Source organism: Mesoplodon bidens (assembly GCF_964165515.1).
Source record: "Mesoplodon bidens genome assembly, chromosome: 2".
Lineage (NCBI taxonomy): Eukaryota > Metazoa > Chordata > Mammalia > Artiodactyla > Ziphiidae > Mesoplodon > Mesoplodon bidens.
The window spans coordinates 104,646,440-104,663,884 of record NC_138177.1 but is presented as its reverse complement, the minus strand read 5'-3'; the positions used below and the strand labels follow the sequence as shown (position 1 = coordinate 104,663,884).

General features: G+C 35.0%; 1 protein-coding gene across 8 annotated transcripts in view; it reads right to left on the bottom strand.

Annotated features, from left to right (window-relative positions):
* Positions 1 to 312: 312 nt before the first annotated feature.
* EVI5 (ecotropic viral integration site 5) overlaps positions 313 to 17,445 on the bottom strand; it is a 250,785-nt gene continuing 233,652 nt past the window's right edge. For all 8 annotated transcript variants that reach the window (XM_081226568.1, XM_081226566.1, XM_081226567.1 and 5 more), the window contains one exon: positions 313 to 4,400. In XM_081226568.1, coding sequence (XP_081082694.1) covers positions 4,089 to 4,400 — 312 coding nt within the window. In that variant the 3' untranslated portion in view covers positions 313 to 4,088. The remainder of the gene's footprint in view (positions 4,401 to 17,445) is intronic.

Below are 17,445 nucleotides of genomic sequence, written 5' to 3'. Positions count from 1 at the left end.
ATTAATTTAATAACCTAAAACACAATGTGAGATGAAAATATTGCCATTACTATTTTCAAAAAACTACCACGTTGCTGAAGGAAATAACAAATCCAGGTATTAGGCCTTTCATTAAATTGAAAAATATACACTAGGCTCTCTGTTTGGCACTAGTTACACATAGGTGGAACAGGTGGATATGGTCCCTGTACCCACGGAGCACAAGCCTTACTCATGAATATCTGATGTTAGGCCACACATTTTTGAAGTTTTTTTTTTTTTTGATGCCTATCCCCTTTTAAGTTGAATAGTTTAAGGAAACAGAAATTCTTATAAAATGGAAAACTTTAATTGTTTAAAGCAAAGGCACAAGTAAACATTTCAGGTTATCATACAATGTTACAATAAGAAATTCCAACAGTAAAATGAAATACATTATAATTTTGCATCTCTATAGTATATCTAATGTATTATTCTATCCTGTCTTTGGAGTGAAAAGAAGGGGTAGGTAGATCAATGGATTGATGTAAAAAGTTGGATTATAAATAGCATTCACTCCATTTTTAATCAGAAAATTTAATTTCAGTAGAATGAATTAAATTAAAATTAACTAATTTAAAAAACTTACTGTTTCATTAACGACAGAGCAGCAATAATTTTCAGGCTAAAGCTCATTGTTTTAACAAAGTAAATCACTGATTTCATGAAATGTTAGCTGTTGACACTTGGTACTTACACAAAAATTGAGCTGGTCATAAAAGGGCTTTACTAAAACACAATTCATACACTCATTTTACTTTAAATCTGAAAATTACAGTGCACTGTGTAAAGATAAAGAAGAATGAGGAACCAAATAATTTCTTATGATGTCAGAAATAAAATACTTTAAAAGGTCTAGACCTTGTTTTCAATCAAAGGCACTATCTGGAGAGTAACAAGCTGCATTACATTCCAGAGCTAAGAAAAAGTTGTTTTTTCCTTCCCCAAATAGCGAACCAGTTAGTTAGGACTTGGTGTCTCAATTAGTCATCAAACATTGAATGCTTAATATCAATAAAAAGGGTAGAAATTGTGTAAAGTTACATCTTTGACTTATTTTTCCAGGAAGAAAAAATTTACCACTAATTTTTTAAAAGGCTGTTGAAATATTTTCTTGATCTTTAAGGTCTGTTTCATCACCTCAATGCAATTTCCATTTTATTCAGGTGACTTGTAGTCTCTCTCAGCATTTCAACCCAGGATGGCAATGACACCAGAAAGTAACTATCCTAAGGGAGTAAGTTATCCTATTACATCCTAAGGGCCAGGAAGATTTTAAACCCTTCTAAGGAGTATTTGAATCAAAGATCTTGAATGAGAAGATTGTCGTTTCTAGTTTTTTCATTATCCAAATTACAAGTCTCAACAGAGTAAGGTTTACTTACCATGATTCTTTTAACAACTAATTCCTAACCAGAAACAGTACTTAGGAAATTCTTTAAGAATATCTTTCAAAGTTTAGAATTGAAACATGGTTCTAGAAAGATGTTCTTACTTTTAAAGTCAAATTATAACACTGACTCAGTGAAGCATAAAGCATAAACCTAAAGGTCAATCAAAGATGCATGCTTTAAAGAACAGTGCTAGGATTCTGGTATTCTTCCCTTTCTTTCTCCATTTCCAAAGGCACAGATACCCTTCCAAATTTGTCTATGGCTTCGAAGACTTTGTAATCTAAAATAGCTGGCACACTCTCCATGCTGAAGAGTTGTAAGTATAGGATCCACCAGAAAATTTTAGGTTTCCAAACCATTAGCTCAACAGCAAAAGCAAATGGTTCAGTCTTCTACTTGAGACAAACTGAAGAGGTAAACCTACATTTTTGAGTATCTAAATTAAGGTCAGCAAACTTCTAAAGGGACAGATAACAGATATTTTAAGCTACTCAACTTTGCTACTGTGGCACAAAAGCAGCCACAGACAACATGCAAATGAATAAGCATGGGTATGCGCCAATAAAACTTAGACACTGAAATTTGAAGGTCATATGATTTTCATGTGACACAAAATATTATTCTTTTGATTTTTTCCTCAACTCTTAAAAAATGTAAAAATCATTCTTAGCTTGTGGGTCATGTGAAAACAGGATGTTGGCTGGAACTGGCTCATGGGCTGGATCATTCGGATTTCTTGATGTCGGGGGTCAAAGCAATCATGTGGCCATGAATCATCTCATTTCACTTGGGCATCAACAGCCTCGAGACTGACAGCAATGAACCCCAAAAGAGAATCCCAAAGGCACCAGTCAAACAATTCTAGGAGTAGTATCTATGTTCATGAGCTGCGTAAAGCTTATGAGTGTTGATACTTGCATATCTATACATATAGATATATATCTATATAATATATTCAGGAAACAATTTAAATCAAACTTATTTAAATCACATTAACTGTCAGAAAAGCAGGGAATTGAGAAATTCATTAGCTGAGCCTTTTCAAATGCTTTGGTGTCAGAGCGATTTGGATTAAAATCTTGGCTCTGATTACTTACTAACTTGTGACCACAGGTAAATTACTTAACCACTAGAATTTAGCCTGGAGCTATGGAGACAATAGGCATGTTTTCAATCTTGTTTCTCAAGCAAAATGGCTATAAAGGGTTTGCTGGGAAACTCTTGTCTACGATGTACCGTAAGGCTTAACTCCTTGGTTTAGACAGAAAACTATTTTTGTCTCTTCTGTTCCATTGTGTCATGTAATTTTTTTTTCTCTGCATGCAACATATTGTGCAAAACTGTATCTCCATATTTACCGAATTCTACCTTCCTCTTATTCTTGAAGGTTATTTTTTTTTCCATAGGCTGCTGATGAAAATGAGGGTAGAAAGCATCCAGCCAACACATTTTTGTAGTGTTTCCATAGTACAAGTGTAGTTTGGGTGTTTCCTCTAATTTATCAATGACAGGCATTCAGTTTCCTAGGGAAAAAAAGTCTAGATGATAAAGAATTGGTAGGAAAGGATTCTTATGGCTTGCTTTATCTACAGATTAGTAACTAGAGAATCTGAAGATAATGTTCATAGATTATTTGCAGATACAATTGCTGTGTATTGTGGACCTCAGTCCATTGATTAAATTATATTAAGTAGAATATTAGCACTAAGTAATGTGTGCTATTACCTCTCTAATCATGAAAAATTTATTAGTTACATACACATGAAGTAAAAGATTTCACCAATAGTGTCTTTGAACAAGCATCAGTTATGAATCTGCTAGTGTTGAATGCTAAGCAAAATTCTAAAGCTATTAAAATATTAGTGTTTGGTTTTATTTTCAATTTTCTTTTAACCTATTATTTACAGAGGTCCTTTTATAATGCTGAAGGCAGTCATCTTGCAACAGATACATTCTCCACATAAAATGTTCAATGTTGCGTGGTGCAGATTTATAAATATGTACAAAACCCCACTATATTTGTAGTTAACTTACTACTCTGACTGGTAGGCAACACACAGAAGCATCATGTGCACATAAAAATCTGAAATTAAAACAAAATTTAGAATTCTCAAGACAAATAACCATTAACTTGTGTTTATAAAATTATGTGAAAAAAAGGCTTTGCGTTTGGGAATTTTCAATGACCCACTAATAAAGCAGTAATTTTAGTTGAAAAAAAATTTCTCCAAACACAAAAAAAACAAGATAAATCAGATGTCTTGGTCAAATGTGTGTAGACAGCCACCCTGAAAACAAGCTGATAAACATAAATACACAATTTGTTCACTGAGCATAAAATATTGCACAAGAACAGTTTTGTCTGAAGAAAATTCAATTTTCCACAGTTCTGAACTTCAAAATGGTTCCCACATATAGATATAATTGCATTTCCTAAACAAGAAACATTAATATTTAGTAATACTGCTAGAACCTTATTTTTCCCATTAACCATATTCCACTCTACTTTATAGCAATGGTAAGTCAGTGGTGAAGATTTGGCAAAGATAAAAAGGCAGTTAAGATTGTAAAATATATATACTTATATATATACATATGAAACAGATATATTCCAAAAACCCTTAGTCATGATAACTGATCCCTTAAAAAAATCCACAGTCTAGGTCACAGTGATGGTCAGACAGTGGTTGAGTACGACTCGCTTCTCGGGGGCCACTCCTTTTGAACCACTTCACTGCTCTCTCTGGTCTTCAGAGCACTGTCTTCTGCTTCGCTTTCACTACCATCTGCCACAGTGGGGTCCAAAGATATCAGGCCAGATTTTCTGTGCAAAGGAAAACCAATGCCACTTTCCTGTAAGGAATTACCTATGAACTCTTCATCAGAGGAATGGAATGATTCATCATCTCCTATTAAATGGTTGACGATGTGGATTCCATCAAAAGGGGGTTGGCCGGAGAAGCCCCTCTGGCCTTTTAGGCACCTGAGCTGTTGAAACAAAATACAAGTTAATATACTCAACTTGGGGAAATGTACACACTCCAAGAAAGCAAACATTTCATGTTTAAGTATGAAGATACCCTGATCTTTTTCCATTTATGGATATAAATAGTAACTACCAATTTTTTAGTGACTCTCACATGTTAACGCGATGAGCAGATAACTTATTTTAATTGAATCACCACAAAAGTCCTGTGTGGTTGATTTTATTATCTTCATTTTAGACATTAGGAAATAGAGACTCAGGTAGTGTAGCTTGCTGAGGACATATAGCTAATACCCAAGTTTAGATTCAAACGGAACCTTTGTTCTACTAGAGATAACATCAACTCCATGTGCCCATCACTTAATTTCAACATCTAACACATCATGGACAATCTTGTTACAATATGCCTCTCTTGTTCTTGGATTATTTTGAGGTAAATCCCAGCCATCTTATCAGTTCACCTGCAAATATTTCAATGTACATCTGTAGAAGATATGGACTTAATAAAGACAATACTCTGAACTATCACACACACTGTCTTAGAGCATGTCTCCATAATTTTGTGAATGATGATAATGGTTTACAAATCAATACAATTTGCTAGGAGTCTCCATCCTGTTATAATATCCTAAAGACCACCATACCACTATCACTCAGTGAGGGCAGAAATGCTTCTTCCCACTATTGATATGTCCTTCTGTGTAGAGGGAAGGCCAGTGATGTATAACATTTTTGCCTTCTCTCCCCTATTCCTCCCAGGGAGAAGGAGTGACTTCTTTCACCAGGGGTAGGGAAGAGGAATGGCACATATTGCTCAGCTCTTTTCCCTCTCTTTCCATCTTTGGGAACCAGGTTCTGTTTCTCTATCCCTGGAATTCTATATGGCCATACCCTTGTGTGGGAAGGGCTATGCAGATCAAATGCTACCTATTTCTGGGGGGACAAGTCTGACAAATTCTAGAGTTCAGTACTGAAAAACCCATTGTTGCACCCATCAAAACCACATTCTCCCAAACCAGTTTTATCAGTATTAAGGGTGATTTCTTTTCATCATCTGCCACTTCTTTGCCTAAATTCCCACAAATTCCCAAACCCACCACCATAGATACTACCACATCCACTATCATATAATTAAGACATCAGCTTCTCCTCAAGGGGCTTATGTTTTAAATATAAAATTTAATTTTGATATTATCACCTGTTGAATTTCTCTCATACACCATGAATTTTCTCCTATGATAAAGTAGAAGAGTTAAAAAAAATCCAAAACAATAAAAACCATTAATTATCAAAATCTACCTTTACTATCAAGAATTTGCTAAAAATATACTCCATGTCTCTTGTCCTTATCATTACTATCAACCTGCAATTTTGTTTCTCCAGGACAAATTCCTGGTCACTATCTTTCGAATCTTGAGATAAAGACAATGTGAAATATTCAGGAAATATTACATACACTTTCAAAACTAACGGTTCTGAGAGTAAAGACATTACAGCTTTGCCAGAACACCTCCTAGCTTTCCCGATAGACTTCCAGGAAGAAGTGAAGAAACCCTAGTATTTCCCTGTTGGTATGTGACAATGGGAAACAAGAGGGATGCTGGGACTCAACACAATGATGTCTGCCTCAGGTAAACCTTCAGCCATTAAGAAATTCCTGTGCCCTAGGCTAAGAGAACATCATAGTGAGGTACAATGTAATTTAAGTAAAACCTTCCTCTTTGGCATAGCAGAAGGGATATAAACTTGGATATAAACTTGGAGTTGAATCTTTAGGGAAAGGGCACAGAGCACCACAAAGACCTCTCCGTGGTTGTGATACACACTGCATTACTACAACTGCCACACTCTGATGCAACATCCTATCACCATATTGCAACACATGATTTATAGCTCCAAGTGTAAAATTAAGTCAGTTAATGTCTTCCTTTTTCTTGTCCCCAAACCCTTTTTGAAGAAATAATATAGAGCACGTGTCTTCCTTCTTCCTGGCTATAAAGGAGGTGTATGGCGGAGGAACCACAACTTCCCAATTGTTTGGAAAGCTATAGCTTCTCTTTGCTCTAACAAAATTTATTGCAATTAAAACATTGTAGCCTCATATCAAATGTAATAATCGACCTCAAATATTATATAAAGTGAACTACAGATTGAAGGGTCATTTATTCAATGTCAAAGGAGATGCAATTATTGCTTCTTTGAGAACTGCTAATGTAGAACAGCAAAGACATAGAGAAATTTTTTGGCGGAAAGAAGAAAAATGTGAAGGTAAGGGACGGTAAAACTGAAGCTATATCCTAGTTATCCCCTGGACCTAGGAGTGTGCATACTGGTTCTGAAAGGGAAGAGGCCTGTGGTAGGCTCTGAAGGTAGACATCTGGGCAAGGAATTCCAGGGTACTGAGTATGTAGAGTATGGTCTCAGAGGGGTTAGACTTCAGGTGGGGATGTCCTCTGGGAGGGCATCCTGTGAAAAGGAGTCTGGCTGGGAGAGGACCAGAGCTGGGCCCTCTAAAGTGCTGTCTTGGTTGCCTGCATCTAAGAGCTGTACTGCTTACCCTTATTACTAGACTCTTGGGAACTAATTATATTTAAACAACAACAGAGACTTCCCTGGTGGCCCAGTGGTTAAGACACTGCGCTTCCACTGCAGGGGGCATGGGTTTGATCCCTGGTCGGGGAACTAGGATCCCGCATGCCGCATGGTGTGGCCAAATAAAAAGAAAGAAAAAAGAAAGAAAACAACAACAACAAAAAGCAGACAAGTAACCTTCTTAATCCAACCCCCCTAGAAAAACTTTCAGGGATATTACCAATAACAAACTTAGATTAGCATATCTCAAAACATGGCCCACTGATCATTAGCATTAGGATAACCAAGTATGCCTATTAAAAATGTAGAATCGCTCCCCAGATTTAAGGATCTCAAATCTGGAGAGTAAAACCCCAGAAACTATATTTTTTACAAGCATCTCAGGAGATTTTGATGTATTCAGAGAATCGTTGTGGCAGATCCTATGTTCAAACCAAATGGGGCTGACTCAGGAAGGAGTTGATTTACCTGAAATGCAACTATCAATAATGCAGGACAAAAGTGCTCCTGAACTATCAATATCTGCCTGTTTGTGTCTGGTATACACAAATGGACACCATCTTTCAGTAGTACAACCAAGCTGTTCTGGGCCAATTCTACTATCTGGTGGTTGAAACAAGGAGCGGTCTGTTGAAACCTCTTTTCCTGAAACTTTCTTCTGGTCTAAGGGTAGAGTCTACGAATGTATATGTTCAAAAAAGCTGAGTAATTTTGATGTACATCCTAGGATAAGGACCACTCTTTAGGCAATGTTTTTTTGTTTGGTTTTGTTTGACATCTTTTTTGGGTCAATCACAGGATAAAGAATCTGACAAAAGCTACTGCCTTTTGTCTTGAAAAGTATACATACATACTAGATGGAGCATACCCTTTTGAGGCCCACTGTCTTTCTAATTTTAGGTTAAAGACTATAGGAATATCTTCGTGACACTGGGAACAACAATGACAAAAACTTCAATTGTGAAATACACTCATATCGTGGAAAAGAAAAAAATGTATTATTTTTCTGGGTGAAATTAGACATAGGTTTTAAAGTCAATGAATGTGCCTAGAAGTACTTTTGAGATTCACCAAGGAAAAAGAGGCACCAGGAGTCTCTGAATTGTATGTAAAGGGATTCAGGAATCTTTGGATTCCCCGAAGAAGAATCTCAGCAGGATCATCCTACAATGACGGTCATAGTCAATGAATCCTACCCAGGCATTCAGAACTTCCTGTCAGATTTTTAAGTTCTTTAGTCTTTTTTATTTTTTTTAATTTTTGGCTGTGTTGGGTCTTCGTTGCTGCATGCCGGCTTTCTCTAGCTGTGGTGAGCGGGGGGCTACTCTTTGTTGTGGTGCACGGGCTTCTCATTGCAGTGGCTTCTCTTGTTGCGGAGCATGGGCTCCAGGCACGCAGGCTCAGTAGTTGTGGCCCATGGGCTCTAGAGCACAGGCTCAGTAGTTGTGGCACATGGGCTTAGTTGCTCCGCGGGATGTGGGATCTTCCGGGGCCAGGGTTCGAACCTGTGTACCCTGCATTGGCAGGCAGATTCTTAACCACTGCGCCACCAGGGAAGTCCTTAAGTTCTTTAGTCTTAAAGTTTGAGTAGAGAGTAAAGTATTATCAGACATTTGAGGAAAGCATCTAAGAGAAACCAGAAAAAAAGAAACTAGAAGTTAACAGACTGTGGAGAAGAAAACTTAAAAAAAAAAGCATCATTCATTCCTTCTGAAGACGCTGCATCCATGTAAAAAAAAAAAAAAAGTGATATTCTAAAAAAGGGTCTTAAACATAAATTTCTCTGACCTGAAAGACATGTGCTTTGAAATTGAAAAAGCTGTCAAGTGCCCAAGACAATGGATAAAAGTAGACCTATACTGCAGTACCTCACAATGAAATCTCAGGACACTGGGAACAAAGAAAAGACAAAGTATCCAGCCCAAAACAACAAGTTTTACATAAAAGATTAAGAATCAGAATGGTATCAGACAATTACAGCAGTGCCTTCAAAATTCTCAGAAAAACATTTCTAACCTATATTTTAAAAAATTGTAATTACCTTAAAAATTTTTTTTTATACCCATACAAACTATCAATTAAATGTGAGGCTAAAATATGAGTTAAAAGCTTAAAGGACTTGAACCGGAATCAGATAAATCCTTTTTATAGTTTATCTTCCATCGTTCCCCCCCCCCACAACTGAAAGGTAGGTGATATGCTCCACCAAAATGAAGTACACCAAGAAAGACATCCTTTTGTTTTTGATCCAGGAAAAAGGAAGTCTAATACAAAAGTGAGGCAAAAGGAATTCCTAGAATAACAAAAAAAGCTTCCAAGATGACATCTGTGCAGGAGGCCTCCAGGCAGCCAGACCTCTTTGAAGAAGAACAGCAGGCCAGAGGAAAGATTTACTCAAGAAGGTGAAATTAGTAGTACACCTAAATTGTTTGAAAAGATTAACACATAACAGGAGATCTACACTATATTAGAGGAGAGTTACACATAAGAAACCACACCAAGAAAATGAAAAAACTAAGACAATCATTTGAATAAATGTACGCAGGTAAAATGCTCACAATAAGACACTATTTCCATACAACTGAACGCTGTTTGGCAATAAAAAGGAATGAAGTAGTGATATATGAATGAACCTCAAAAACATTAAGCTGAGTCAAAGAAGCCAAATATAAAAGACGACATATTGCATGATTCCATTTATATGAAATGTCCAGAACAGGCAAGTCTACAGAGACAGAAAGTAGATTAGTGGCTGCCTACGACTAGGGAAGTGGGGGGAGGACAAAGGGAATGGTTGAAAATGGACATGAGGTTTCTTTCTGGGGTGATAGAAATATTCCAAAATTAGATTGTGGTTATGGTCACACAACTCTATAAATATACTAAAAGCTACTGAATTTTACACTTAAAATGGAAGAACTTTATGATATGTAAATTATATCTCAATAAACCTGTTTAAAATAACTAGAGCCAGAAAAACAAACTCTCCCCAAAACATTATTTTTCAAACTTCCCTGATAAGACCATCTTAGAAATTTGTTAAAAATAAGATTTTCCAGGCCTGTCTTTGGTCTACACTCTAGAGGAAAGGTCTTTAGGGAAACAACTCAGGAGCTTTAACACACACACACACACACACACGAAATGTACCTTTCTTAGGAGTGGACCCCTTCCAAATCTTTGAGTAGGGTCCTGGTTTCTCTCCAAATGACTGATTCTGTACCAGTAATTCTTTCTGGTTAGAAAGTATCACATGGTGTCACACACATTGGAAAGGTCCCATTAAAGAGATAAGTGTGTACCAAAAGTATGGAGGCAAGAGAGAGGTCTGAAGAACTGTTAAGCAGTTTAATATTAGGCTGCTAGGGGTGCTGGGCAATGTAAATTGATAAGTCAAAGAAGTCAATCTGAAAAGGCTAAATACTGTATGATTCCACCCATATAACATTTTGGAAAAGGCAAAATGATGGAGACAGTAAGTAGACCAGTGGTTGCTAGAGGTTCAAAGAGAGAGAAGGAAGAATAAATAGGTAGAGCACAAGAGACTGTTTGGCAGTGCAACGCTGCTGTAGGATACTGTAATGGTAGATACAAGTCATCATACATTTGTAAAAACCCACAGAACGTATTGTACAACACAAAGAGTGCATCCTAAAGTAAATAAGGACTTTGGTTAATAATATATATTAGCTTATGTATGACACTAACACAAGATGTGCATAGGAGAAACTGTGGAAAGGCATTGAGGGGGTGTACCTCTGCACTTTCTGATCAATTTTTCTGTAAGCCTAAGACTGTTCCCCAAAATAAATCTATCAATTTAAAAAAAATGAGATGTTCTGTGGTATTTTTCTATGACCACAATGCTATAATGTCAAAACTGCTTGAGAAAATTTTGAGAGTATGTTTGTTTCAAGGTAATGTTTAGGCTCGTGTTCTTTAAAAAGTAAGATAAAACACAGTAAAAAGCACACAGATTTTAAGTGTACATACAGGTTGATAAATTTTTACTTATGTATATGCCCATGTAACTACCATCTGGATCAAGATACAGAATGCTTCCAGCACCCCAGGAGGCTCCCTTGTATCCCTTCTTCTCTGAGTGATAACCCTACATTCCCTCAAAGGTAGCCACTACTCTGACATCTATCACCATAGAATAGTATTGCCTGTTCTCAGACTTAATATAAAGAAACATACGGTATGTACTCATTTGTGTCTGGCCCCTGTTACTCAACATTATGTTTGTGAGATTCATCTATGTTGGCATGTATAGCAGCTGTTCACTCTTTTTCAGTGCCATGTTGTATTCCACTATGTGAATATATCAAAATTTAACTATCCATTATACTGTTAAAGGCTTTTGGGGTTGTCTCCAGCCTACTGCATATAAGGCTGCTAGAAACATTCTTAAATATGTTTTTTGGTGAATATAAGCACTCATTTCTCTTGAATATAATTGCTGGGTCATTGTGTTAAGCTCTAGTAAATTGCCAAGCCATTTTCCAAAGTGTTGTAACATAAGCTCTTTAATTTTTGCAAGAAAACTTTTGCCTTACCTTCTGCCAGGTTGGTCATTAAAGCAAATTAATGGTCCCTTAACTGATCATACTGATTAAATTCATTCCAGGTTCTTATTAGAAAATACAACATTGAATTTTCAGCTATCCAATCACATTAGTGAAGACATGGAATGTAAACTGGTGGTAGAAGTGTAAATCAGTAAAAGCACTTTTGAAAATGGTTTGGCAGTACTAAAGTTGACCATCTATCTACATACCCTACACCTAAAATAATCACAGACTACAGTTTGCTTGGGACAAACTATTTTCATTCTCAAAAGTGTCCTGGTTTGAACGATAAATAATAAGTCACCCAGCAATTCCATTCTTAAGTATATGAAAAATAGAAATAAGTATAATAATACACTAAAAAACATTTATAACAGGGTTCATAGCAATTTTATTCATAATAATCCCAAATGGAAATAACAGTAGAATGAGTAAATAAGTTATGGTATAGTCATATAATTGACACAATAGAGTAACAAAAATGAATGAAAAATTACTGCTACATGGAACAACATAAATCTCACAGTACTGAGCAAAAGAAGCCAAACACAAAATAATTCATTCTGTATGATTTCATTAGTATAAGGTTAAAAACTAGGCAGTGAGTGGAAGAGTGACAAGGAGACTTTTGAAATGCTGGCAAGGTCCTAGTTCTTGACCTTGGTGGAAGGTTAAATGGGCATGTTCATTTTTGAGATAATTCATCAAGCTGGACACTTAGGATTTATGCATTTTTCTGTATATATCTTACACTTAAATTAAAATGTCTATTATTAAATAAAAGTCCAAGAACTAATTATTTTAACTATTAGTTTGAATCATATGATATTGCCATTTTTGTAAGTGAAAGTCAAGTATCAGCAATTTCATTTGGCTTAATTAACCTAATTTTTGGTTATTTTTGTATTATATGTATTCATGCAAACTGCCTCAAAATCTTTAGGGAACAAGGAGGGGTATAAATCTAAAAACAAACATTTTCCACCATGCATATTAAGTTTCTTAGTTTCAATTATTTGTTTAGTTGTATCCCAAGACTAGGTGATCAATAAAGCCTCTCAAATATGCTTCCAAATTTATCTGTAGCTTGACAATTTGATAATAAATTAGTTACATTAACCAGAACAAAACCCCCAAATAATCCAATAACAAAAAAATCAAAATTGCTTCTTTTATTTTTGAAAGTATTTTTTTGTTTTCCAGTATTATTTTGATATTAATACTTTACAATATTAGCATTTTTACAAACCATTTTTATAACTTTTATAACATTTTAAATAAATCAACAGGCATAAGTATATTCACACATACCTTAATATTGTAGTGATTCACACACACATGTATATTTGACTTTTTCTTATTATTACTATTATTGTTATTATTATTATTGGTCGTGCTGCACAGGCATGATGGATCTTAGTTCCCCGACCAGGGATCCAACCCGTACCCCCTGTAGTGGAAGCACGGAGTCTTTACCACTGGGCCGCCAGGGAAGTCCCTGAGTTTATATTAATAGATATGTTTTTTCCAAATTATATGATTTAACGCTGGAATTAAATATTTAAAATCAGTACCATCTGGAAAAATATGGAATGGTTGGTTGCTGTACATGTATTTTACCTCTTGTTAGCTCCTGATGATGAGGATTATTTCTTAATCATTTTTGTATCCTAGAACTTAGCATTCTGACTTGACCAGAGTAGGCACCTAAGAATGTTGAAGAACTACACTGAAAAGCCAGCAGGATTCTTGAAAAAACCCTGGGGTACTGATTATTCATCCTGTCCTTTTAAATGCTGAATGAGAATACTAATAAGCAGACAGATAAGAGTGCTAATATACAAAATCCAAATAATGTACTGTTTCTTACCTGATGTGGATTGCTTCATCATGTTATGCATTAAGAGACAGAGTAAAAAAAAGTAAAAACATGTAGAATTTATTTAAATAATACTTAAGACATTCTGATATACTCATTACAACTTAAAAAGTTAACAAAATCTTAACCTCTCACTATCAACAAAGAGTTTGGACTTAAGGATTTCTCTCCATGTATTAAGCAATGCTGACCCAAGGAAGTATTTAGTAATTAGAAAAGGAAAGTGATAAGCTAAGATATTATACAACTTATAAAGAATAAAGCACAAAATGCACTATAGGTAATAAGAAAACAGGAAACTGTCATGTTCATAGTCTGATGAACGTAGGTTTTGACAGGAAACAGCAGAGTTTCTAACTGCATGACAGTAAAAGTACAAACACTAAAAAGGAGTATTAAAAACTATTACAGTTGTTTCACAGAAAAATTACATTAAAATTTTAAAGCAGGGAAAACCTGCAGTGGTGAATATTCTGAAGCCCCAAAGGACTTCCTAATCATTAAGGATATAGAAGTATTTTCTGTAATTTTTCCTTAGTCTACTTCATTCCCTAAACAACTAAAGGTTAAGATAGAAGTTTCTTTTGTAAAACAGAGAAGTGTGATAGTTTTAGAGACATACAGCTTTTAAATATAACTTCTTAATAAATAACAGTAAAATCTGTCCTAAGAAAACTTGATCATTTGGGCTAGTGACCATGTAAACAGAGGACACAACATGTTCTCTATGTGTTTGCTTTCTTTCTGCACATTACAGAACAGTGGTAACTTGAAAAATGTTAGAGCTGATTTTATAGTTGATTTTAAAGAGACAAAACAGGTTATTCTTCCTCCATTGTCAACATGTAGAGGTAATAGAATTAATAATGAACTCATATTTATATGATGCTTTACAGTTAAAATTGCTTCCATGTATATTATTTCAAGTTAAAAATTTTTCCCAGTGTGTATGCTTGGAGGTTGAATTGTGCAACTACCACTTTCTGAGATTCAAAAGAATAAGAAGAAGGACTGCACTGAGTATTTTGAAAGACAATCAATCCACAACAAAGTGGAAAAAAGTCATCCACACACCAAAAAAACCCCTAACCAAATGAACTTTGATCACTACTAGACAGGGTTTAAACCATTGAAGTGAGTCATGTGATACCAAGTGAACTGCAAAACAGTTGCAGTAAGTTTCCAAGACTGAGTCATATCAGATTATAAAAGCTCCTATTTGTACATTTGGGCTTGTATAATCAATCTTTGTAAAACACAGAGCTATAGCTTTTAAAGCTAAATGTAACATTTCTATAAGTGATGTATAATATATACATATATATATGGGCAGATGTACATAAAGTCCAATAACATAGATTTGTGTTTCTAAGTTATAAAGGCTTTACTCTTTTTTCCCAAAGGTTCATCAGTGATTTTGTTGGATTCCTTACAAAATAATTTTAATAGTTTTCCTGATTTTCAAAATTTAAAATAAATGTCAATGGGAAATAATACGTTACATTTATTCTCAATTATACACACAACAAAGATTAAAACTAGCGATAACGTGCCCGTCTGGGTAGCTCAGCTGGTGCTGGGGATGGAGGTCGGCTCCCACCCTCTGCCCGAGAGCTCGGGCACAGCGGGCAGCCCACCCGGGCTCCCACGGGCTGAGGGGGCGACACTCCCAGCTTTAGGTCCAGAAGAGAGTGGCATTCAGAACACAGGTCACTCATTCAGACAACAGAGCCAGTGTAGACCAAGTCCTAAGTGTGACAGGGAATGACCTAGGAAACTTTGGGTTTTTGAAGTCAATTCTTAATGTTCCATATTGTTAATATCTTGAAAATTTGTTAAATGTTGAAAGCCTTATTACTATTTTCAGATCCTTTCAATAAACAGGCTTGTTTAAAAACAAAAACAAAAACACCCAAAAAAATAGCGATAAACATAGACAACAGCCAAAATTCAGTAATTACCTACAGTAATTAAAAATTAGATTTAGTTTAAAACTTCAAGAATTTTATTGAAATAATATAAAATAGACAATGCTGAAAATGTTTTTGGCTTTAATGTATGTAAATTATTTTTTTAAACTGATAAAACACTTAAAATTAAAAAAATATAGATTCTATGTTAAATGTATAAAATGCAATAGTTAAAACTTACATTATTAAAAGCAAAGAAAAAAAGTACATACCCACATTAATAAGTGAAAAAGGAGAAAAGTAAGGTTCGGAACTGAAGAAATTTATACTGTGCATTTGTTACCAGAAAAGGAGAGAGGGGGAAGAAATAAAAGTCATTTACAAAGAACTCTTAATCCTTCTGTAGTACATACTTAGATTTATCCAGTACACTTGGGCAAACAAAATGAAACTGCCATTGCCCTCTTCCTGGCAGCTGACACATCTTGATAAAATTGAAACCATTAACATTATTTAGAAGGTACTCTAATGTCAATGGTGATGAGGTTAGGAATATATGAGGTTCTATGTAAATTTATGACCAATTACAGGAAATAAATCACTTCACACTTGTTTCACTCTGAACTTTTAAAGCTACATCAAAGTACCACGTACATTTCATATGATTTAACCTTTAGCTGGAGCACTGAAAAAAATTCAAACCTTTAGCAAAACATCCTCATAAAAACGAAGCATTTCTTTTCTTATCTGGGTTGAATTCTTAAGAGGAATTATTCTTCTCTAAAGCTAAATCATGGGTTTTATCAGTCCATCCAATCAACCAAATTTTGAATCATTTATCTGATAAGGGATTAGTGTCTAGAATATATAAAGAATTCTTACAACTCAATTATAAAAAGACTACCCAATTTGAACTGGGCAAAGGGTCTGAGTAGATATTTCTCTAAAGAAGATATAAATGGCCAATAAACATAGGGAAAGATGCTCAATATCATAAACCATCATGAGAATACAAATCAAAACCAAAATGATATGACATTTACACTTACTAGGATAGCTATCAAAAAAAGAGAGAATAACAAGTATTGGCAAAGATGTGAAGAAACTAGTACCCTCATAAACGGCCAGCGGGAATATACAATGGTACAGCTTCGTTGGGAAACAGTTTGGCAGCTCCTCAAATGGTTAAGCATAGAGTTACCATATGACCCAGCAATTTCATTACTAAGTATACATTCAAGACAAATGAAAATATGCTCACAAAGAAACCTGTACATAAATGCTTGCAGCAGCATTATTTGTAATAGCCCCAAAGTAGGAACAACCCAAATGTCCATCAACTGATGCATGGATAAATTATGGTATAGCCATATGAAGGAATATTATTAGGCAATAAGAAGGAATGAAGTACTGATACATGCTACTATTTACATGGATGAACTTTGAAAACATTATGCTAAGTACCAGAAACCAGTCACAGATGACCACATATTGTATAATTCCATTAAATGAAATGTCCAGAATAGGGAAATCAATAGAGACAGAAAGTAGATTAGTGTTTGCCTAGAGCTGGGGGATGGGAACTTGGGGGAAATGAGGAGTGACTGCTAATGGGAATGTGATTAATTTCTGAGTGATAAAAATGTTCTGAAATTTACTGTGGTGATGACTGCACAACTCTGTGAATATACAAAAAACCACTGGATTGCACATTTTAAATGGGTGAACTGTACTGTATGTGAATTAAAGCTCAATAAAGCTGTTTTATATATATAAATATATTAAATATCTACATCTATATCTATCTATTTACATATATATCAGATGGCCATTTTGTGGATATGTTTTCAATGGAGATATTGCCAGACTGAAAAGAAATAATTTTCTATTTAGGAAATGCAGAAATGTTAACTGATTAAAAAATTCACCAACAATATTAACCTTTAACATCTAGTTTTTTTCTCAGCAGAAAAAGAAATGATGGCTACCTTCTATAGTTTCATTTTAAACAGGCAGAAAATATTTGCAATAAAATGTTTAATCCTTTAGACTGAAGTTAAAGGAGATGAATGCATTTATAGTATTTACTTTCTTC